We start from the raw sequence: 24,950 nt of genomic DNA, 5'->3' as shown, positions 1-24,950 counted from the left end.
GCTCGGAGAGAAGTGGCTACGGTGACGTAGGAACAAAAATGATGGCCGGGGAAGCTTCTTAGGGAACACGTGGTGCTGGAAAGGGGGTCAATTTGCTGCGGGGAGCTTCGGTTAGCGATATCGACGGCGAAGTGGCGGCGACCCTTACCGGTGCTCGGTGAAATGGTGACTCCGGCAGCAGAGAGGCATCGACGAGAGGTGAAATGGGTCTCTCGTGCTTCGGCGAAGCTGGCAACGGCCTCAAACGTGAAGGGGGAAGCTCGGACGAGGCGGACGGTGCTCAATGGTAGCAATGGCGCTCGGGAACTGGAGAGGGAGTGCGGGGTGGAGAAAGCGCAAGGCTGCGGCGCATCTTAAAACCTCGGGACGTGCAAGCCGTTGCGAAGATCGTGGGCGCGGGCGGGCTATACGTGCCGGCAAATTCAGGCGAGGTGCGCATGGCGGTTGTGGGCACGGGCTCGAGTGCTGGCGCGAGGAAGATGCTGACAGGCGGGGCCCGACTGTCAGCAAGAGAACGAGCGGGAGATGGGCCGGCTGAGCTGAGGTCGCGGGTGGGCTGGAAGCTGGGCTGCGGCTGAGGTTTTGGGCTGGGCCGCAACAAATTCAAGCATCACAGGGGAGCTAGAAACAGGGGTGGACTAAGTCACTGGAGCACCGGAAGAGCGCGATTCGCCGGCTCCCATGTACGGGACCATCGGCAATCCGATTGCGTCATGCCGGGGGCAATGGGATGGGAAGTAGGAAGCAACTGGTCATGAAACCCCGACCTGGCATTGCATCTGATGCCGACAACGGATAGTCGATGGCCTTGGCGGCATGCTCGATCTAGAAGATGCGCCCGTCCGGCGAGAGTGGTACCCCGTCCTGATTTTGCTTGTCTTCCGACGCGCCGGCTAGCGAACAATTGAACAAGCTCACTGGGCTCCTTCCCAACTGCCCTGCATTCAGCTAGCCAGTAGCACACATTTAGCTAGTTGATCAGGAGAGGACGACGAGTTGGAGACTGTTTGGCATTCAGAACCCAAGGCACACAACCTCCTCCTACAGCTGCTTTCTGCTCAGAATGAGAGCTTAAGTAAAGAAAAGGTTAGACACTGGTTTACTGCACTAAGCAACCTTAACTTATAACTCTCTGAATCCGGCATCCTATTTACTAAGTGTGAAGACACAACTTAAACAAGAGGAACAGCTTATCGGATTCCATCCGACTATCAAACTCACCAGATATTCCTTATCTGTCTACCATAACTCACCACATAATCCCATTACCTGATTACCCGACCATCCATACCCGAACCCTGATCCCAACTAATTAAGAAGAAGTCCAAGCCACTCTTAACCATGAGCACGGCTGATCGATCGGTTTTATACTCTGCAGAGTTTACACACTTTACCCACGAGTCGTGATTCCTGTTTTGCTTCACACTTCCGGGGTGTAGAGTCGGGATCTCACTACATGGTCTTTACAAAGCGCCTCCAAATTCGTATGCACCTACTAAGGTAGCTTCCATGATCCAACTCATGGACAGGACGGGTTGCAGGGAATAACCGCGATCACCCTGGTGGGCTAGGTAGATCGCGTAGAATAGTGGGGATTAGATTTCCATGTGGGCCGTGAGAATAAGAGTTCATCAATTTCCCCATTTATTCGTGGACAACCAAGTAGGTTGATGTTGAAGTGCCAGCTGATGAGGACGAATCAAGTGAAGAAGCGGAATAGAGTAAGTCTTCAGTCAATGTTGTTCATTTTTCTTAGATGACAGCCATATTATGTGTATGCGGAGTGCTAACACACCATGTGTCTTTTAATAGCCCCAGAAACCACGGAGGAGGAAGAGTCAGAAGAAAATGAAGATAAAAAGCCCAAGACAAAGACAATAAAGGAGACTACTTCTGAATGGGAGCTTCTGAATGATGTGAAGGCTGTATGGCTTCGTAGCCCCAAGGAGGTTACTGAAGAAGAATACTCAAAGTTTTACCATACACTTGCTAAGGTGTAGACTTCAGTATGAATTTATAGGGAAAAACAAATTTCCATAATAAAACTTTGTGTGTGTGCCTTGTTGAAGAAACCTTCTACTGGGAGAACACAGAACAGGGCTTGAGAGGACGTGGACTATGCGTGCTGTGTGCAGGGTCGTTCAGGTAAGTAACTTGACAAGCTCCCTAGTTGAACTACTGAAGCATATTCATGAGCATGCCGGATTCCTGAACTTGAAATGGAAACTGGAGATGTCAGTTAGCAAATGTCGTTTGCTGATGCGGTGCAGCGACCAGTTTCCATTCCACCGAACCAACTCCAACCAAATGGAAAAGAACTAGAACCGAAACATTTCTGGAGAATCCGGAATCCTACAAAACAGCCCTTACTTTCTCTCATAAAGCATGCTCCACGGTCAATGTAAATGGATGGTTTGGAAATTGCACTCTCTGAGGAGTATTACTCTTGGACCTTATGACATGAAAAATAGGAAAAGAGAAAAAATGCATGTGCAAAGCATAGGATTGAGAAAACGCTAATAGTTGTAAAATGGATTCTAAAACAAAGTATTCAAGGTGAGCAACTAGCATAAAGAGATGGCATGAGCTCCAGTAGTAATAACTGGCTATGCAACTTTGACACCGCCATTGGCACCATCTCGTCTCCTCCGGTGACAACGAAGGAGATAAGGGAGAAAAGGAAGGGAAATGTTTAGAGAGTGTGGTTGTGGATTGCGCTACCACATGAGAGGCGGGAGAGGTCGGGTCGGAGAGTTGTAGTTGCAGCTGCTTTAGCAGTCTCCATTATGGTTTCCAATGGAGAAGAGCATGGTGAGGCGGTTGTTTCTCTAGTCCTTCGGATGAAAGTATTTCTTCCCCTTTCTTTATTCTTAAAATGCTGGATGTTTTTTTTCTATACAAAAAATATTGTTAGATGCCTTTTGGTATATGTTCGAAGAGAAGTTATTCTCAAAGAAAAAAATGATTGAATGAAATGTACTCTAAAGCTTGTCTAGAAAGCAGGACAAGAGACACAAGAGCAACGAAAAACAGAAACATCATATAAATGTATAGGCAAGATCCAGGTTTGAGAAAAACACATAAAAATGTATAGCAATGAGCTTTTGTAAGTTTACACATTTTTCTTCTTTTTGCTTGAAATGGTTTCCAGCTTCCAACAAATACTCGCTGCTGCTTAGTATTGTAATGCTTGGTGCTGCTTTGCTGTGCTTATCAGGCTCCCAAGCCTTCATCTGGGCCTCATAAGTCCAGGGAGTGCTTTTCTTAACAAGGTTTTTCGTTAGTCAGCCTGTGATATGTCAGTTTTTATTTTTCAATATATCGCTCCTTATGTAATTATGTGCTCTATTTGGCAGATGTCATTTCCATTCCAAAGACTGGTGAGAACTACAGGCTTCTCTAAGACACCAAGGGTTGCTTCCGCCTTCATCCCATCTCTTTACTATTACAGTGTTGCGGAGAGTGCTCCAGCAGATACCCCATCTGGTGCTACAGTGCCGCACAGTACTGCTACAGTGTTGTGGAGAGAGAGCAGGAGCTGTATTTCTCCGAGTTACTGTAGCAGCACGCAACACTGTATCGATGCTGTAGCAGTGATGTTCATAGTGATTGACATTGGTTCAGAAGAGGAACACTGTAGCAGTACTGTTTACAGAGGTCGACAACGGGATCGAAGGGAGAAAAAGAGTAGTAGAAGGTGGGAAATATGGTAGCTGCTGGAGATGAAAAAATAAGAGATGCTATAATAGTGATAAGGGATGCTGTAATAATATTTTTGAGGATGAAAATTTGAGGTAGCTGCTGGAGATGGCCTAAGACACCAAGGGTTACTTCTGCCTATCAATACTGTAGCAGTACTGTTCATAGTGACTAACAGTGGGTTCAGAAGGGAAACGCTGTAGCAGTACTGTTTACAGAGGTCGACAGCAGGACCGGAGGGAGAAAAAGAGTAGTAGAAGGCGAGAAATAGGGTAGCTACTGGAGATGAAAAAATAAGGGATGTTATAATAGTGATAAAGTATGCTGTAATAATGTTTTTGAGGATGAAAATTTGAGGTAGCTGCTGAAGATGACCTAAAACACAAGGGTTACTTCTGCCTTCATCCCATCAAGGATGAGGATGCAAAGGTCAGAACTATTTATCTTGATGGGATGCAAAGGTCAGAACTATTTATTCTTGTAACATCTCTTTACTATTTCAATGGAGCATACAATGTTACCAAATTTTAATTCTTTTTAAATTAATACACACCGGAATATAAGGTTGTTAATGATGTGCTATCTTAGTGGCTCAATGCTGCTTTGTTGTTTGAGCAGTCTTGTTCTCGTGAGCTCAGTTTTGTAAGGATGATGCCAAGTGATTAATTTCGATATGATATGCAGTTTACATTCTGTTTTGATATTAAACTTTTGCTTTTGAATACAACAATAGTACGATGATGTTTGATTCCTCTATCATACAATCTATTGTCTTTCTTAATTTAGTTCTTAATTCAATATTATTTGGGTTGTGCTGTCTGTTTACCACTATTTCTTTGTGCCGTTCAAGCTTTGCAAGGTCCGGTCTGTCCAGTTTGGTCAGAGGGGCACTCCTTATTTGAACACATACAATGGCCGCACTATTTGCTACCCGATCCTCTTATCAAGGCAAATGACACAATCATGATTGATCTGGAGACCAACAAGATTCTTGATTTCATCAAGTTTGTGAGAAAGAACAGGGAGAAGCATGAGTGCAGCTTTGAGACCATCCATGTGGAGGATGCCTTGCGTCATGTCTTTGCCACCCGTCTGGGCAATGTGTTCACAATTGGCAAGGGCAACAAAGCTTGGGTGAGTCTCCCCAAGGGTAAGGGTATCAAGCTCAGCATCATAAAGTACAGTAATTTTCCTCTGTTTTGCTGTAGCAGAAACTCGATGAGAACATAGAGCATTGTTATTCTGCATTGCAATTTCCCCTTGTTTGAGTTTGCACTGATATTCCTCGTTGCAATATAACCTTTTAAATTAGTACTATTTAAGGCAAATTTTATGATACACTCAAATAACCGTGAACCGTCCATTTTGTTAGACCGCGATGACTAGGTAATAGGTCACCCATAATTATTATATATTTTTTATGTTTTTGTTTTGGAAAGTCAATTAATGTCTATTAATTAGTTGTTTTTTCCTTTGAAAAGTTTTTGTACGTACGGTTGCTCCCACCGGATTTTGCTCCAACATGTACCACTTGTACCAGAAAATCACGTGTGCAGCTTCATGTGTGCCAACGTACATGTGCATGTTCATGTATAGTGCTGTTACGTGTGCATGTTCATGTGTACCATTGATACGTGTGTACAACACATGGTTCAGTAAAAAAAAGAAGAAACACATGCTGATTCATTTGTACCACTCGCACATGTGCATGTGAGAAAGGTTCGTATGAGCATACACACGTGATAGGATGTACACATGTGATAAGATAACATATGATGATTCATAGGGTGTACACCACATATGATAGCATGTACGAAATTTTAGTGTTACCACACATTTAACATAGCTTAATCCAACGATTTGTACCCCATATAATAGTGTACCACACATCATGTGAATGTAACAATTGTTTTAGGATGCGTATGGTGTGGTTCCTCGCTTGCCATCCCTTCCCGCCCCACGTGCCGCCACCACCCGCGCAGCACGACGTCCCCCCACCGGCCCTCCCACCCAGCCCCACGAGCCACCCCCGCCTACCATCCCTCCCCGCCTCACGCGCCACCGCCGCCCGCGTAGCACGACGCCACCCTCCGCCAGCCCTCCCTCCCCTCCCCACACAGCGCCGCCACCCGCGCGGCACGACGGCCTCCCCGCCGGCCCTAGGAATCGGCGCGTTCTTCCTCACTGCGAGGCAGGCGACAACAACGACACCATCGGCAGACGGGCTCTGGAACCGGCGACGGAGTGAGGAACTGTAGTAAATCGATCTATTTTACCCATTGTTTCACATTGCGCTAGGAATTTCATCTAAATCCTCTCTGTTTTTCCTTATGCCGTAACACTAGGTCTTCGTGTGACTCGGGCAGTTATTGCGGCTCGTTGCCGGTCCTCTAGTCGTGATGTGGGCTCACCGCAACTGCCTCCCCAACAAGCCCGTCCGTGCTGGTCCTCCCTAACGGCCCGGTCCCTACTAGTCCTCCTCAAGACGTCATCCCTGCCCCTCAGCGCTGCGACATCCCTACTGCTCCTCCCCGTGGCAAGGTGAGCTCGGCCCCCTTTGATGTGTTGTTTTTTTTGGTGATTTCCAGTTGATCTGTTGTTGGAAGGACGTGCAACCCGTTGAACCCATGTGTGTTCTTAGTTAATTTGTTTGTTGCAAATGAACTGATGGCAATATGGCGTACATGTAGTTTCCCTCATTGTCTTAGGAAACAAAGATGATATAACATATCGCCAATTTGTCTGTTCGAAACAAGATAACAGACAACCATATTTCTTCAATATGGCAAATAAGATAAGGAGGCCACGCCCATTGATAGGATTCAGATGTCCTAATGAGATAGTAATTAAACATAACCCTCAAATGAACTTGTGGTACATACACAAGTACATCGATACACAGATTCATGAGATGGCAACATCAAATGAAGTAGGGTTTTTGTTTTCGCACTGTAAAATCACAGATCATCAGAAAAAAGAAATCATAGCGTACCGGACTGCGGGTCTTAGGAAATATCAAATTATGGATGTTATGGAGCAGCAATATGGAGGGTACCTCATTCAACTTGCTGCACAGTGCAGCAATTTTTCCAAGCATACACACGGTGGGGGCCTAGTTATAAATAGATCAGAAAAGGAAAACATATCAAATTAAAAAAAATTCTCCCTCTATAAGCCTTGCACACAACATAATAAATTCAAGAAAATACCATCTTTTAACAGCACAACCCTACAGTTCACCAATTCTTCGAATGTTTGAATAATTTGAAACGAAGATAACACTTTAGTTTGTGTGCAGCTTATGTACTTCAAGTTTATTAAATCATACTTTCAGTTCATCGGTAAAGCCTATAAGTTAAAGATCTAAACATTGTCATAATTTGTACTGACATAGTCAAATAAGATAATTTATACTCTTATGTTCCTAGTCAGGACATAGTGAAATAAGATAATGCTACCTTTGAGCACTCTTGCTGCTACTCAACTTCTCAATGCACGGCACAAATTGAGATTGTAGGTGTGGAGTGCCAAGCAGGGCTGTAGATGAGCAAGTGCATGGTGGGCGACCGCATAGGGCAAATTCTAAGCTGAACTCTTCATTTAGTCTACTGCTCCAATTATTTAGCCTATTTCATTGCATCGAAACGATAATTCTCCTTTTGCAAAGAATTTAGGTGAACAACACAACTATCTAATGTAGCCCGGTTTGTAATGTGATAATTTCATAGGAACCAAAATATCAACTATCAATAGGTATGCAGTACTCTACCTGTTTCAGACACATCGATTCCTTTTACAGAATTCTAAGAAAACAAATCAATTTAAGAATCTCAAGGAATTTTACATCAGTAAGAACTCATGGAAATCTAGCATTTTGAGATAGCGCAAAGAAACTCGAGAAACACCCTGGCTGATGCTCAAAACCAGTTTATCATTAAAGCTAAACTTTCACTACCAAGCAGCAATTTTGATCCAATCATATAGCACATACAGATTTGACATACACACACTTTTACCGTGCAGGAATTTTGATCCAATCATCCCTGACATCAATCCGGTCAGAGCTCATTGGGGCAAATTCCGACATGACCTGCACATTTGTTCATGTCACTGTACTTCAGATTTTCGGTGATACGCTGTAGAGCTCTAAGTAACTGGACGTTAACCGAAATCTCAAATGAGCTTGAGCGTAGGCGAACTCTCCTCGATCAATTGCCACCAAATTGCTCTATCTAACTGATACCCACACAAGCAGCAGTCGAAACTCGAGACACAACAGATTCAATGCAACTTTCTAAATTTTCTACACGCTTCACCTCGCCTCGGTGCTTCCGCATAAATCAGCCCACTTGGGCATCTTTATTGGAACCATATGAAGAATCATCCACAAATCGCCGCACTTTTAAGGGGTAAAATTATCTTTTTTAAAAAAGGGACAAGGTGACAAAGCATCAAAACGCAAAGAGAAGAAGAAGGCATCAAGTAATTCATCCATCCAACCACTCCATTCGGAACACAGGAAGTTACGAATCCGACGAAAGACGCATAGAACAAGCATAGCGGACAGAGGATCCGTACCCGCACTTGTCGCAGAGAAGGGCGAAGCCGCCAGATCGCAGCGGCCACCCCTTCCTCCACTCCCCTCCCTGTACGGACCCGCACGCAAACTGCGCCATCCTACTGCCGCACAAGCATGGAGCGCTGCCCTGCCTGCCTCGCACACAAGGGTCGCGCCTCCGGGCTCTGGTGCGGCACTGGGCGACTGGGGCTGTTGCGGCGAGCGTAAGGACCGGATGCCGAGGCCGGACAAGGACTCCCACGGCTGCTGCAGTGATCGCGAGGTGCACGAGATTGCCCCAATCAATCTCTTGGGCACCAAGTGCGCGAGATGGAAACAACATTCCAATAAGGCTGCCATGGGATGGTATCCCATGATTTCCAGAAGAGGCAACAAAATTGGAAAGAGAAATCGGCTCGGTCGCTCGGCCAGGGAAGGGGGTCGAAGCGAGCGCCCGGCGTAGCAAAACACGAGATTTTGGGATCCAATGCTAACCGGAAATAGCCGGTTAATAGATTATTTAATCTCTTAATTAATTTATGTCTCAAAAAAAAAATCAACAGCCTAGATTTATTACACCTCTTACCCGTAAAAGACCCCACTATTTAAACCTGTTGTAGAGAGTAGAGACATCTCTCTCCAGATTTACATCATCTTATGATCAAGTAATTTCTGTAATTTTAATTTGGTCTAGATTTTCTTTTGTGCTTTCTGAATTGTTTAATTTGTTTGTTTACCTTTGATGAAGTATTCAGGTAAAGTTGTTCTTGACAGTACATTTCATCATGAGGGAATGATATTTTTCTTTTTATGGATGCGTTCTGTTCTTGAGCAGAATGCAGTGGCTGCACTTTAGTACACTACAATGCTCATCATATGACGTACTGCCATGAACTATTAATCACAGGGCATGTTCCATGGAATTTGAAAGGCATCTGCAGGGCATCTCAGTTACCTGGAAGTAGGCCATCTTCTCTGTACAAAGCGTCGCACTTTGTCATCGTTTTACTCCAAAGTAAACTTTGTTTCATTAGTATTATTCGTTCATAATCTTTTACGTTTTTCACTTAGCTGGGTAGTTCAAACGGACACTTTTACAGTACTAAAATTTCCATGTTAAACAACACCGCGTGCTCGGAAGGGAATTAATCAGCACAATTTGATTGCCTTCACCACAAAATGCTTTGGCCTTTGAGCCACTTAAATTGCATACAGTACTAATTGATCAATAGAAACCAACATTAGATCCACTAAAAATTGCATAGAAGACTAATTGAAAATTGCAGCAAAGCAACTACAACTAAAACCAAGGTAAGTTATACTGAACCTGGAAAGGCATGTTCTTTGATCGATTGGCAGCACTCCAGCCTCCTTTTCAAAACGAAAGGAAGGCATGTTCTTATGCTTCCAATCATGTTAAGGGAAAACTATCGCACAGTTGAAAATAGCGGCTGAGGTGTTGTCAGAAAAGGAAAATAGCTGTTCGAGAGAATAAAGTCAGGTGCCACAATTCGGTTCGCTTAGGAAGGACAAACAAGGAGTCAAATAATAGGGAATAACATAATAGAAGTAAATAGCCACAAATATGATACTATAATCTTTCTCCAAGCTCAGTTACAAAGAAACATCATGATACTTACAGCACAGCACATATGCAAAATGCATAACAACGCTCCAAATCATGGGGATAAAACAACATATATAGCTAACTGGTTCAAAATTCGTGGCAGATATCTAAATATGTTTCTTTTGGATGCACTTGTTTTGCACAAATAAATTTCTAGTGGTCTTTTGACTGTAATTTACATGTTATATGTTTTAAATTTGTCTGATTATGTCTCGGGATGGGGGAAATCTTTGTCGAGATGTTCTCTCTATGCCAGTGAGCAATATATTCTACATCTCCATTCCATTTGATCCCATCGCCATTTGTTAGTCTTGGAACAATTCTGCAAGAGAGACATACACAATCAACAGTCAACAGAAGAAACATGAAAGAATAAATAGTGATATATCAAAGAGAAATTCAACAACTTACATCAGAGCCTCTATTATTCAGGCCCTGTGCACCGTAAGAGGGAAATATATGTGTAATAAACCACCTCCTACAATAGATAGGATACACAGAGCATCAGAAGCAGCAATTGAAATGATTCAAATATAAAACGGAGGGATTTAGATAAATGTCGATGTTACAAACCTGCTTAGTAACTTTCCTGATACTTTGGGTTATTGTTGGCTTACTAATTTCTAGAGATGGCATATTTCCACGTCTTTGGTTTCAATAGCTTGGCACCTGGTCATAACCGATGTTAAGATTTATTCATACAAATTAAGAGTACCATGAAAACTTGTACTGCAAACAGAATCTATTATAGCGTCTTAAAGTATATGACACAATGGTTACTAAACTGAAATTGTTTTGCCAAATTCTTTCTGAAACAAAAACACAAAAATGTAAACTTTGTAGTTTGTGCATCCGCCGTGAAGTTTGCAAGGAACAGCTTTGAAAAATCTATTGGTTCCCTCAATATCAGCTAGTCCAAATTTCGTCGTTTAGGCAGAGAAACAATGAATACAATCTAGACATTGACGCAGCTCGAAGAGGATAATACATATGAACAGATTTATGCAATTGTTGCTGAAACTGCAAAGATTGAGTTTGGTGGGTACCTTCGTAACGAGCATCGAGATTTTTATACGCGATGCTGTCCAGACGTTGACGCAGGGATGAAGGAAGCAACTTTATACCAGGACAACCTTGAATTTCAAGATGAGAAAGAGATGAGTATGCTGGTAGCCCATTGGGCAAGGATGTCAGGCTTGCACATTTCCGAAGAGAAAGGCATTCCAGCGTTGGGAGCTCTCCCAAGCAGGATTCCAGGGACCTCAACCTCGGGCACTCATAAATGTCTAGTGTAATGAGTGCATCCAGCTGGCCTGATAGGACTTCTAGATTGCCGCAATAGCTAATATCTATATCCTTGAGGGACGGGGGAAGCCTGAGAACCCCTGACAAGCTGTCACACAATTCAACTGCTAGCCTTTCAAGACACGGAAGGAAGTGGTCCCTGGCCGATGATGACAGCTCCGGTACAGCTGTGGATGCCATGACGTCAGTGCTAGGCCCTTGAGTTAATGCTGGCTTGTCCTGTTGCTCGCCGAATATGCGCTCAAGCTTACGGCACCGCCAAATATGCATTTCCTTGAGAGACGCTGGGAGGTCGAAGACCTCTACCAGACTTGCACACTCATGTATCCGTAGATACTCGAGATGGGGCAAACGTTGGCTTCTTTCTGATGATGCTGGCTGGTCAGGACCTTGTGCGTATCCAATCAGACAATTGCAGTTCTTAATAGTCAGACTCCTCAAGGATACCAAGCTTTGAAACTCTTTCTCCGGCCAGCAGACAAGCGCATCGCAACTCCGAATTTCTAGACTTTGGAGCTGCACAAAACAAGTCCATAGCACAAGTGCACTTGAGTGGAAGAACAAGTTGCAGCCGATTAGCTCCATACCTGTCAGAGGGTATTTACGATTCCATTTCTCCTTGCCGTCCACCAGATCAATCACACTTGTTGTTTCTCCTTCTTGGATGCCCAATTTCAAAGTGGATAATGACGTCATATACTCTGAGCTTTGGTACATATGTGGGTTGCCTTCAGTTATCTCTAATACTCTGAGCTTTGGTGCTTTAGGTAGATTTGTTAACTGTGGGCATTTCGAAATACGGACAGTCTCAAGTAGAGGGAATATTAGCTGTCCTACTTGTATTGCATCCCAGCTTTGAAAGCTGCTTAATTCTATCAATTGGAGCTCCTTCAATTCTGGAAATGCTGAGCGGGCCATTGTATAATCTCCTCCACCATATGATTCTTTCAGCAATGCCGCTTCTGGTAATGCAGTGAACTTTTCACAGCGCTCAATAAACAACTTTTCAAGCTGAGGAAATGTTATTTGCTCTCCTGCCACCAAGTTTGCCTCACAACATCTATCAAATTCTGGTAGACTAACTATCTTAAGCTCCTTCAGTTTTCGGAAAGTGGAGGACGTACCACCGATGCACAAGTACTGCAAATTTTGTAATCCTTCCAAATGAAGAAGTCCTAGCTCTTGTAGCTGGCACAATGGAGGAAGCTGCTTGGATTTCCTACAATCAAGCAGTCGAAGCTCAACCAAGTTTTGCAACATACCTATCCATGTTGGAAAAGTGGTGCCTTGGTAGGAATATATCATTAGAGCCTTCAAGCCATCATGAGCCTTGAGATCCTCTAGCACTGTATGACATTGTTGTTCCTCCTCCTTACCACTTGTCCACCTTAATGACAGTTCTCTCAGTTCCTTCTTATTTCCAAGATTGGATGCTTTTGAATCTGCTTGTGTCACATTCTCGAGCTGACTTAGCAGTAGTGAACCACCAATGTTTAAATGCTGCAGCTCTCCAAGCTTACTGCAATTAGATTTAGAGCCACTACCCACTGCAAAATATGTAAGTGTCTGAAGGGAAGTGAGTCGTCCAAGCTTCGGAGGCATGCACTTCAACTTCTCACATCCATGAGTGTAGAGGTGACGGAGGGCAGTCATGTACTTCATTTGCTTGGGAAGTCGATCAAGATTTTTGCAGCCACAGAGGTTTAGCGTCTGAAGATTATATAGGATGCTTATATCTTCCGGAAGTGCTATGATAGAACTTCCTGACAGATCAAGATACCTTAGGTGATGCAGATGCTTTGGTTTCATTGGCAGACTCGAAGCACGGAGTTGTAATGCTCGCAAAGAACTGTATTTTGATGAATGCTGCAAATTTCTAACCATATATTCACCAGCCATCAGTGTTTGGATAGCTAGAGACATTTTCTTCATAGAATGATTTAAAATAATCTCTGATCCACAACATGAAAAATGTAAATGGCGAGCAGTATTTGGAAGCAACTCAATACTTTGACTAGTTATAGCAGCACACTCTGTTTCCATAGCAGACAATGCAACATCATGCATGAGGTCATGGATCTTACATATAATTCTTGAACAATACCCACGCCTTCTTTTATCTTCGTCAACCGTGACTTCCTTCACATCCTGGAAGAATGACCTTGAAACCAACTCGTTGAAAATCCGTTTACCAACGATTTCAGCACGTACTCCTTTTTGCTTTGAGATAAAACCATTGGCCATCCATAGTCGAATAAGCATGTCCACGTCAATCTCATAATCCTTGGGAAACATAGCACAAAAAGAAAAGCATTGCTTCATGTCAGCTGGCAAGTCATCGTAGCTGAGCTTGAGTATAGGTAAAATTCCAGTCTCATCATTGCTTATGCTGCTTCCTTGTAATACGGCTTCCCATTCTTCCACAGTAGTCTTGTTACGTAATACAGATCCCAATGCTTTTGCTGCTAGTGGAGACCCAGCACATCTCTCTGCAATCTGATCAACCAACTTAACTAGCTCAGCTGGCTTGCTGTTTTGCACACTGAATGCTCTTCTTTCAATAATTTCATGTATGAATTTCTTGTCCAAAACTGTGATGTCATGGTCTTGAACTGTACCCATGAGTTTAGCTATTTCTTTATCACGAGTTGTCGTTAATACGACACTGCCGACATCCCCATGTTTAAGACAGGCCTCCAGCTTCTCCCACTTGTCGATATTCTTATTCCAAACGTCATCCAGTACAAGAAGGTACCTGTTAGAAATAATTTTTTCATATATATGAGATGTGCAATGTCCAAGAGGGCAACTTGCAAGTTAGTATTTTGGTGTGTGGTGCCCAATTCCAAGTCGTTGGCAGGTTGTCGGTCCAATGCAGAAATGCAGGAGAGTTAAGCAAATGGTTAGTTTGGGTGCTCGTGTCCTTATTCCTTATTGGGCTGTTAGTTGGTAGCGTTGTTATCTTTCGTATTTAAGCTGTCTTTGAGCCTAATGGCTTTTAAGGCATCTTTAAGACTTTAACAATACACGTTAGCTAGCTATAAGGTTATATATCAACATCAGATTTTTAACTACTTAGAGGAGAGATAAAAGTCAACTACTAGTTAGTACACGGTCTATTCATGTACTCCAAGACGAATACATAATTTAGCATACTATTACACGTGGACCCATATGAAGTTTAGAGAGTATACTCTAGCTAATCCATTGACGATGTTATCTATTGTGCTATCAATAGGTGACATGGATAACTCTTATATATACTAATCTAGCTATATTAATGGAAACACCCTTATAATGTAAGTTGAGGATGAATAAAGAGAAGAAAAATGTATATGTTTATGTGTGACACAAAAAGAGTGTACGTTGACTGAATTTTGTCTACCATTACCTCTTTCTGTGGATTTCTTGCTGAAGTTTCTGCAGTGCCTTCTCTAGGTTGTTCTCACCAGAGGTGTTGCAGATCTTGTTAGCAAGATTACAAACATCGAAATCATCTGACACGCAGACCCAATTCCGAAGTTGGAAATGCTTCTTGACATCAGGGTCATTGTAGATGAGCTGAGTGAGGGTGGTTTTGCCCAGCCCACCCATCCCAACGATGGGAACGACAGTGAGATCTGAAGTGTTGGCCTTATCAGTTATGATGTTAACAATCTTCTGCCTCTCCTCGTCTCTGGATCTACTGACAATATTCTCTGGATCAACAATGATGGAATCCGTCTGACGCCACAGCTTAGATGCTGGTGCTTGCCGTTGATATTTGAATCCAAAAGAATTCATTTCAACCACAAGTACCTCGATGGTCTGCACAATCCTGCGAAGCTTGTTGCCCATCCTGTAACGGAACGCAATACGGTTGTGAGTAGGAAAGAGCGTTACTGCACCCATGCCGAGCTTGGTGATGTGCCCCTTCTTCTTGGCTTCGCGGCGGAGCGCCTCGTAGTTGAACTCGTCGAAGACTTCATTTGCCTCGTATGCCACAGTTTTGAGCTTCTCAAGCCATGCTTTTGCCCCTTCACGGTGGGTTGCCTGCTCCTCGGCATCGGCGATGACGTCGAGGATGGCAGGAAGCTTGCGATTCAGGATCTCGTGCTCCTCCTCCATGCCCTCCATCACCTTGTACCGGTTCAGGATGTAGCTGGACGCCTTCTCCTTCACCATGGACACCAGTGGCCCGACCACCATGCTAGCCACCAGCTCAGCCATTGAAGCTGCAGTCAGAACTCACAAGAACACACAGGGAACACAATTGCAGAGTGGAGAAGTGCTTTGGAGTAAAATGGGGATGGACGCTGAGCAATTATTGGTTACAAAATGCGCTTGGCCCGAACAGCAAGGGAATCTAACAGCTCAGGACTTGTCATTCTTTTTGGACGGACAGAGTATATATTTAGCAAATAGTGGAGACATTTAGCCGATAAATTTTAACATATGACGTTAACAGCTGAACAGCAAGGGAATCTCGATTTTATAGTATTACAAAATGTTATATTAAACTGAACAAAATGATCAAACTATATGCGAGTACTAACAGAACTGGTGTAAAAAAGAATGCCACACCTGGTAGCCCGTTCGGTGGGCTATGAAAGGTCGTTCTTCTTCGCTTATTTTCATATGTAATTTTTTGATCCTATGTATGCCTAATTTGACCTGTTAGATGGCTTTTTTCTGTTGTTTATATACAGCGTCATTGATATTTTGCGTGGAGGTAAACGCAGTGGTTATTTAGTAGTAAACGTTGGTCAGTAATGAAAAGAGGCGATTAAACTCGAAGACCACTTGAAATTAGTAGTCACATACTTAGTTATAAAGATAATGGACATAGTTACAAGAAGTTTTATATACAGGTACGACATAGTTAATGCTATAATGTTCATACTTAAAGTACGATTATTACAATGCAACTTAGAAGTTGCAAATTGTAATATTACCCATTAAGATGAAAAGTAATTAGCCATGTTTAGTAAAATAGCATTTCCTGAGAGCATCCTGATTGCGATGAGGCACCTTTATCTTCGACCTGTAAATATCAAAACACATGTTTATTCATTGAGACAATGTAAGTATCGTTTTAGATGTGAATTGGTTGTAATACAGTATTTCATATCAAGATATAGGGCAATCACTAACATCTATTTTAAATTCAAATCCATAGTCTAAAATATTTTAGTGGTATATATGCATAACAATCTTCCTTAAGCTGAAACTGGTTACGGAGAATTCTTTTCTTAGTGGTGACATGCGTACCTAGATAAGACCAACCTGAATAGTTGCAAAATATATCTATCATAAAGTTTTCATGACGTTGTCGTGGATTCCCAAACTGTTACTTGTCCAGAGAGCTAAAACAATATTTTGATAACTAAATCATGATCTGTTTGAGTAGATATGTAGAAATTCTCACTATTATATTTATTTAATTTTAAATATTTATTTTCTCATTATGATAGGGGCACATAGGAATAATTAAGGGTGGCAACGAGTCTGCCCCCGTCAGATTTGGCCTGCTCGCATCCGACCCAAAACCTAATTTCACAAACCCAACCTGACCCCCAAATAGATATTGGGTGCAAAATAGCCCCTGCCCCCGACCCCATTGGGGACCCAAGTCATCCCGGCCCACCTCTCTATCACCTGTTCTGCGCACACCCGCACTCGGCTGCACGCTGACGGCCAACCCGCTCGCCCCGCGCACACCCGCACCGACACGCATTGCTCGCATCACCCACTCACCTGCACTTTCCCTCCACGCGTTGCCCGGGCCCTCCCACTCCAACGCCGACAGGCGTCGCTGAAAGTGCATCTAGGCCCCTTGTGGGTTTTGGCTATTGATGACAAACGATTAAGGGACTAATGAGTTTATCGAGTTTATGAACAAGTTTTAGTCCCATTAAAAAAGGTTAAAAGAAGTCAACGTCCCTCAAAAAGAAAAGAGAAGCGGCATGAAGAAACTCATAGGGTTCAATTCATTTTATTTTTGAATTTGAATTTAGGAATGTTGTACTATAAAGAGGAATATTTTTTTAAGTCTTGCTAGTGTCTTAGTGCTCAAAGTATTTTTGTGAAAACCATATTTTGAGAGACATCATCACTCACGGACACCGGGAAAAAAGGCAGAGTTGTCTGAGCCTGGAGTCTCCGGGTTGGTCCGGAAACTCCGGATTCTGTTAGGTGTCCCGGAGTCTCCGAGTGAGACTCTGAGAAAAGCTATCGGTTTGACTTTAATTCTGAGCTCGGAGTCTCCGGGTTAGTCCGAATACTCTGGACTGTGCAAGTGTTCCGGAGTCTCCGAGTGAGACTCTGAGAGAGAGAGTCTCGGTCTCACTTTAAAACCTGATCCCGGAGTCTCCGGATGAACTTGGATACTTCGGATGCTGTTAGTGTCCCGGAGTCTCCGAGTGAGACTCCGAGAAAGAGTATCGGTTAGCCAAGGTGCTTTAGCCGGAGTCTCCGAGTTGGTCTAGAGTCTCGGAGTACTAATGCTTCTGGACCTTCTGGGCATCCTCCGAACTAGTGTTCTAGCCGGTTTTTCAAGTGTTACCCGGAGTCTCCGGGTCAGTGTAACGGCTAGTTCTGACAGGTTAGGTGTGTGAGTTTCTGTGCTACCCGAAGACTCCGGATTAACCTGGATACTCTGAGTCTGTCTGAATAGCACAGTAACAGCTAGTTTTTGGGAGAAGGGTATAAATACCTCTTCACCCCCTTTCATTTATTGATGCTGAACCACTAGTAAATAAACTCTCTCTAGAGTATTCAATAGCCCTCCCAAACCCTTATAGTGCTTGATCTTTGCAAATATTTGAGAGTTAGGTTTGGGGAGTGAGTTTGGAGCAAGAGAGCAACAAGAAAATCTTTGAGCATTTTGAGTTCTTGCCAAGCTGCAATTTGCGTTCTTTTCTCTTGAAGCTTTGTACTTCTAGATAGCAAAAGGTCACCCGTAGAGCAAACAATCATTGTGGAATGTCACGGAAAGTTTGTATTACCCGCGAATTGAGTAAGAACCCTAGCTCGATCTTTGTGGTCGCTTGTGTGAGGATAAGGTTGAAAAAGGCTCGGCTCTTTGTGAGCTCCTCAACGGAGACGTAGGCATTTTCTTTGTGAGGTGGCCAAACTTCGGGAACAAATCTTGTCTCCATTTAATTTCTTGCAATTTATTCGTCCAAATTGTTATTTGAGGATTTGCCTCAATATTGTTGCTTGCAAGTATTTGAGTGCAGATTATTATTGAAAGGAGCTTATCCATCTTATAGAGACAGTGGTAACTCGTAGACTATATAGATTTACTTTGATTTCGAGTTCCTGTATAGTCCGGATAATCCGGGTGAACTCGGACACTCCGGAACCCGGAACCCGGAGTATCCGGATTGAGCCGGAGTCTCCGGACACTGTCTGATCCGATGTAGAGTTTTAAATTTAAGAAATGAATATTTACCCCGCTCTAGTCGACATCAAGGATTTTCAATCGCCCACGCGGTCGCGCCCTCCTGCCACGTGCCGCCCGCGCTTGCACCCTCCCTCTTCTGTGCCCGGGCCCTCCGCTCCCGGGCTGACACGTGTCCCCGTCTAGCCCACGTGGCCACACGCTCCCTCCACACGCCACCCAAACCTGCGCCCCAGTGCCCGCCTGTGCCCTCCCGCGATCACGCTCGTCCGCGTTGCCCTCTTCGGGTTTCGGGTGTCACCCGTGGGTGGAAAAATAGACTCGAACCCGGTCCCGTCGGGTCTGAAACCTACGAGGACCCGATCTGATGGGGCCAATTGCCATCCCTAAAAATGATGCAAAAGAGTTTATTCGGAACAGTATCAGCAAAGATGATAGGAGCATTTCTCTCGGTTCAAAATCTTATTTAGATTCAAGTCATTATCTTAATGGGGAATATGGATGTAGAACTATTAAAATGATACATCACTCAGAAAAATCTTAGTTTTAGCAAACACCAGTTAAGGCTGACAATTGCAGGAACTTATCTTGGAGATGTTAAATGATAGCTTGAAGCATTTGCTACATCAGTCTTATGAAGGATAGCAAGAATATCAGTCTTGTGATAACCATGAAAAGTAAACGTGTGTGTGGAGTATTGCAGCTACCTGTACTATAAAAAAAAATAACTTACATAAGATTTGGTAAGAAATCAAAGTCCATAACCAAAAGTAGATTTGATATAGTATTTATAGTGACGTCAGCACTGGTAAGCCATTCTATTTTGCAAAGCATACTCTGGAATTTTCATTTCTGTTGCTTTTACAAACATAGCATTAGGTAGACTACTAACTGAAATAGAGGAGCAGATTGATCAGAGATACTCAAAATCGGAGTATCAAAGCATAATAGGAAAGGACATGCAGAAGACGCATAATCTTCTTGATGTAATAATGATTAAATCCTATATCACAGATGTTGACGTAGCTCGAAGAGGATAATACATATGAAAGTTTATGCAATTGTTGCTGAAACTGCAAAGATTGATGCCTGTTTGTTTCTAATTGTAAAAGCTGAATTATAGTCATAATCTGCAAACTAAAATAAACAGCTTCAAATTGTAACAATTCAACAATCCGTCTTTCACAACTTTTATAATACTAATCTAATTTTTTATAATCTATAAGTTGATTTTTATAATTTTCAGCTGAAACAACGTGACCTGAGTTCGGTGGGTACCTTCGTAAGGAGCATCTAGACTTTTCTTCTTGATGCTGTCCAGACGTTGATGCAAGTAGGAAGGAAGCAATTTATACTAGGACAATCTTTAATTGTAAGATCACAAAGAGATGAGTATGCTGGTAGCCAATCGGGCAATGATGTCAGGCTTTCACATTCCCCAAGATTCTTTGTGTTCCAGCGTTGGGAGCTCTCCCAAGCATGATTCCAGGGATCTTAACTAGTGTAATAAATGTATCCAGCTGGCCTGATAGGACTTCTAGATTGACGCTGTAAATTTCTACTACTTTAGTTTCAAAATAGATAACTCTTTAATTTTTTATAATATTTCCTTGAGGGACGGAGGAATGCTGAGAAGTGGTCCCTAGTTGATGATGACAGCTCCAGTATAGTAGTGGATGCCAAAACGTGCTATACCACGCCCAAAACGTGTGCAACTACTCCACTAGATAATGACATGCATGTACTAACTATCTTGGTACTAACTTATACATACAACCACTAGATAAATCTATCGACCTGCGACACCACCTAACTCAGAGACTAATTCATATAGCCTGTTGGCTCCATTGCTCTCGCATGCAGCACCGCTTCACGCGGCAACATCCGTTTCACACGGCACGTCGACACCTCTCCATGTCCATGTGTGCTCTTCCTTCTGAGCCACAGCGGCCTACACAAATATACTAACTACATGCAAGACGAAAATAAACATGCAGATACATAATATCAAGATTAGCTCCAATATTTTCCCCTGTTTCCTCCATGGAGGATCGTAACTCTAAAAAAAGTTCAATCAGAGGGGTGAATGATGGTGCGAAAGTTAAAAATCTATTTTTCAAAGTTTTGGATAAATCGGTCTTATGTCACTAAAATTGACTTACAGAAAGATTCGTCTGTTGGATTGCTCTCAAATATTAACCGTAGATACTAGACATCAATACACAACCAACGCGATAAGATTTAGTTCAATTGGATGTGTAAATCTAAAGATAAGAAATTCGCAAACATACTGTTACCCCGTCCCGATGATGCTTGTCTTCCGACGCACCGGCTAGCGAAAAATTGAACAAGCTCACTGGGGTCCTTCCCAGCTGCCCTGCATTCAGCTAGCCAGTAGCACACATTTAGCTAGTTGATCAGGAGAGGACGACGAGTTGGAGACTGTCTGGCATTCAGAATCCAAGGCACACAACCTCCTCCTACAGCTACTTTCTGCTCAGAATGAGATAGATATATATTTTTTCGATAAAGGAGATCGATATATATTCTGACGTGTTGTCTTCAAACCAATCCAAAGCAGATGCATTAAGGCATGAAGAATACTCTGTGTTTAAGGAAAGAGAGTGTCAAACACCTATATAAAAATTATAATTTTTTAATATAAATAAAGATAACATGTGCTTAAACATATTTAACTATCTTGTTAGTATTAATATAAATAGCGATGTTTAAATAAGCACATTATTCTCTACATAAGTACTTGTGCTAGTGAAATTGAGAAAAAAACCAAATTTTTATATAAGCACCCCTCTAAGCATACATGCTCTTAGTGCGTAACAACCGCCCCCCATCTGCATTTATCTTCTTTATTCTCCATCGGCAGAGTCATGTGAGGCCGCGTATACATTTTTTTTTGAATGATCTGCTCTCATCAATGCGTATACAATTTTTTTTTCCTTTCAAAAGATCTGCCTTGTCCTTCGTCCCTGAACCTTTTGCATGCTCGTAGTTCTACTTCTTCAGTGCATGTATCCTGCCAGGATGAATGAGTGCTTAACTTCCTTGGACATTTTCACAGAAATCTCAGTGACTCTGTGGTTTCAATATAACCGAGATCACAGCATGTATTTACAAGCTGACCGAATAAACAAGAGATGTTAAAAATGCCTCTCTTCGTGCAACAAGTTACACACATCAAAAAAGAAGAGGAACTGAAGCCTTGGTCGCGCGCTATCGAGCCCTATCGCGTGCTCATGACCACACCTGAAGACCGGGCTGGAGCCCTACTGGCCGTGGCTCTGAGCCGCATCGTCCGACCGGTGGCCTTGAGCTGCGCCACCCATTGATTGCCGCCCGTTGTTACTTTGTGTGCGCCCCTGCCCAAGTAACCGAGCCGTGCCGCGCTCCGCTGGAGTCCTGGGAGCCGCCCAGGCCTACAGCCGCCACTCACAGAGGAAGGGCAAAGCCCCTGTTGCTGCGTTGAAGCCATGGTGGCCTTGCCGCCATGGAGACCGGCCAAACTCCTGCGGTACCGAGACGTTGCCATAGCCCTTCACCACTATCAGCAAGGTAATACCATCACACCATCATGTTTAGCCCGACTGTGCCATTGTAGCTGGTGCTCTGGTTGTGCCACGTGCTCTCTCCCTTTCTGCTCTGTGTTGATGCCTAGTCATCGTGTTGTCGTGCTCTCTGGATGCATGTCATCGTTATGCTTATGTATGAGCCCGGTCGCTGCTGCTTATGTCTATGCTTATCGTTGCGCCTACTGAGGCCTGGCTGCCGCTATCTCTCTATTTGTGTTGTGTCATGCCACTGATGCGGCCTCTTTGTGATGACCGGCCTTCGTGCCGTGGACGCTTGAGCTCAAGCCGTGTGCTGTAAGAAGCTCCGGGTTCCAACCATGTACCGTGAAAGTCATGTACTCCAGCCATGCGCTAGTGAAGTCCGAGCTCTAGCCGTGAGTTGTGATAGCTTTGTTGCCGTGCCGTTTATACACGTACCATTGTGCTGGTATGTGAGGCCGATTGGCGGTTCTCTCCCTAGGTGGTCACCGTTGTCCTGATGGCTCGATCGCCTCCTTCCTGTCTGGCTGATCGCTGTGGTGTTGGTGTTTCCCTTTTTGTCACTAGGATGTTGCCTTAGATATTCTATCCCATTGATGAGACTGCAGCTTGCTGGTATGCTCTTGTGGTGGTGCCGCCCGCCCGCTAGTCGATGATGATTTCTGGAGTTCGGTCAATGTTGTGCGCTGCCAGCTAAGCCCTCATTCTTTCTTCCTTTTTCGGTGGCACTTGACTGATGTGGCTCTTTCTATTAGCACCTTGCACTGAGGTCCTGATTATGGCTCTGATTTTTCTGCTTATCACGATACTGATGGCCGAATGCATGGCCCTGGTAAATTTATTGGATTGTCGTTCTATCAATAGCATGATGGTTCAATACATTGATGCTTCCTCTTGGTGGTGTGGGCTGCTTACAATAGCTGCGTCATGGCCTTTTACATGTTGCTGTTAGTCCCCTACTGCTGTGATTGATCAAAGAATAGTGAGGCTGATTAGCTATCTTTGAGTTGGCCAGGATCAGGGCCCCTGCATTTGTTAATTTGATATTGACCATGGAATCAGCTATGTGGGTGGCTTCCCAATTCGTATATGCTGCCCCTTTTACTCCGATGTTAAGGAATATACAATGCTATGTTATTGGTTTTGATGTATATGCTTGTGGCCTGCTGCTGTTGACTCTGATATGGCTCTGCAGGATGAGGGAGGGTTGGCTCTGATATTTGATCATGCCCTTTTTGTTGCCTAATGTGATGCTAATGCCTTTGTGTCTGCTCACTATGATTATCCCACCTTTGTGGCGTAGTGCCTATGTGTTTGTATGATCAGGCGGATTGTAGAAAATATATGTGCCATTGCGACAGGAGCCTTTGTGGCCCAAAAGTGATCACCCATGCCTATGTGGCTTTCACCTTCATGGCGCGTTACTTGTTGCCTTCGGTCGGTTGATGAGGATACATCCGAGGCCCCGAAGAAGGAGTTAGTGAGTCAAGCACAACATTGGAGCTCCTAGTTGTGGTCAAGCTACCGCACCGGTTGTAGCTACGTGTCGTGCCGTGCTCCCAGCTCACCTCTTCATGCATACATAATTATGAGGCTATACATGGCCGATGATGATTCGGGATATATAAACAGTCCCAAAAACTCATGCTAAACTGTTATCATGTTTCTTTACTGCTTTTATTTCTAACGCTTACATCGGTTGATCTTTGTTGCGTGTGACTATAGCCTTGAAGACTTGGAGATGACCACGATATGACGACCGCCAGCACAGCTTAATCAGAGGTAGCCCGAAGAGACATGCGTACTTAACCGGAGTTGCTTTACGAAGCCACAAGAATCAAGACAAAGCAATCACTAAATTATATGAGATAGTCAGATAGCGTGTACGCTGTGGAGTGACATGTATAATATGAGAATTTTGTATTTATGATTTTGGCATGAATAAATAAAGTTAACATGTTTTCGATTATTACATCATCTCATCTTTTGTATACTTTGTATACTGCACGCTTGCAATATTACATTCAAAGTTATAAAATAACTCGACGACGCGAATTTCGTATCCGCGAAACATATACTCTTCACAAAATCATCAAATTATCTCTCCTTGTTTGTGAGACGTTTCTTCATTCCCTCCTCGATGACTATCCAAACATCTAAACCGTTGACATGCAAATAACAAATCATTAAAAATTTCCAACGAGAGAAGTGAGCGCCATCAAAATATTGAGCACTACATGTATCCATCCCTACCCCAGGCGTCACAACTTACTAGACGATGAAGCCCAACTGATCAAAATAAGAACACGACTCAAATACCACTTGAATTGCTATGTCCTTGTGAAAGGTGTGAGACATGCCTAAGATACCACTTGAAGGGATTGGTGACATTATAAGAGTGAGTAAATTAGGACATTTAAAACTAATTGACTCTAAAAACTTTATAAGATAAACTTATACCAATTTTTATCTAAAAGTGACGTAGATTTATCTATTGTGTCTACTCTACCGTTCAAAAAGGTTTGTAATATATAGAAAATCCTAACAAACTAGTCTAGGAAGGTAAATACACAAAGGTACCCCTCCGATTGCAAATGTATATCGTTTTAGACTTGTGCACAGAGATTAAGAAAGTAGATTAAATGACCTTGTTACCCTTTATTTATTCTGCATTGAAAAGATAACTCATTCATTTGTGAGAATGGTAGTATTTATTAAACAAGGATAAAAAGTGAACAAAAGAGAAAAAAATGCATAGAAGTTCGAGAATGACTTATATTTAGAGAATAGTTGAGGAGACTAAAACGACCT

At 43.2% G+C, this 24,950-nt stretch overlaps 1 protein-coding gene across 1 annotated transcript; it reads right to left on the bottom strand.

The window, feature by feature from the left end:
* Positions 1–9,798: 9,798 nt before the first annotated feature.
* LOC133927405 (putative disease resistance protein RGA4) lies at positions 9,799–15,523 on the bottom strand. Its single transcript, XM_062373867.1, has 5 exons — positions 14,581–15,523; positions 10,931–13,944; positions 10,458–10,553; positions 10,296–10,362; positions 9,799–10,206 (listed from the first exon to the last, which is right to left on the bottom strand). Exons 1-3 carry the CDS (start codon positions 15,396–15,398, stop codon positions 10,501–10,503), a joined length of 3,885 nt encoding a protein of 1,294 aa, XP_062229851.1. The 5' UTR covers positions 15,399–15,523; the 3' UTR covers positions 9,799–10,206; positions 10,296–10,362; positions 10,458–10,500.
* Positions 15,524–24,950: the final 9,427 nt, after the last annotated feature.

The sequence above is a fragment of the Phragmites australis genome, chromosome 8 (assembly GCF_958298935.1).
Source record: "Phragmites australis chromosome 8, lpPhrAust1.1, whole genome shotgun sequence".
NCBI classification, from domain to species: domain Eukaryota; kingdom Viridiplantae; phylum Streptophyta; class Magnoliopsida; order Poales; family Poaceae; genus Phragmites; species Phragmites australis.
Note: the sequence above shows the minus strand (reverse complement) of the source record. Positions and strands in the feature narration are given on the sequence as shown.

Bases quoted from the DNA above. Each gene is read 5' to 3' on its own strand.
- LOC133927405 (XM_062373867.1), bottom strand. From the start codon at position 15,398: ATGGCTGAGCTGGTGGCTAGCATGGTGGTCGGGCCACTGGTGTCCATG. The intron at 13,945-14,580 runs GTAATGGTAGAC...TATTTCTAACAG, and splicing joins CAAGAAATCCACAGAAAGAG to GTACCTTCTTGTACTGGATG. The intron at 10,554-10,930 runs GTACCCACCAAA...GGTTATGACCAG, and splicing joins TCTCGATGCTCGTTACGAAG to GTGCCAAGCTATTGAAACCA.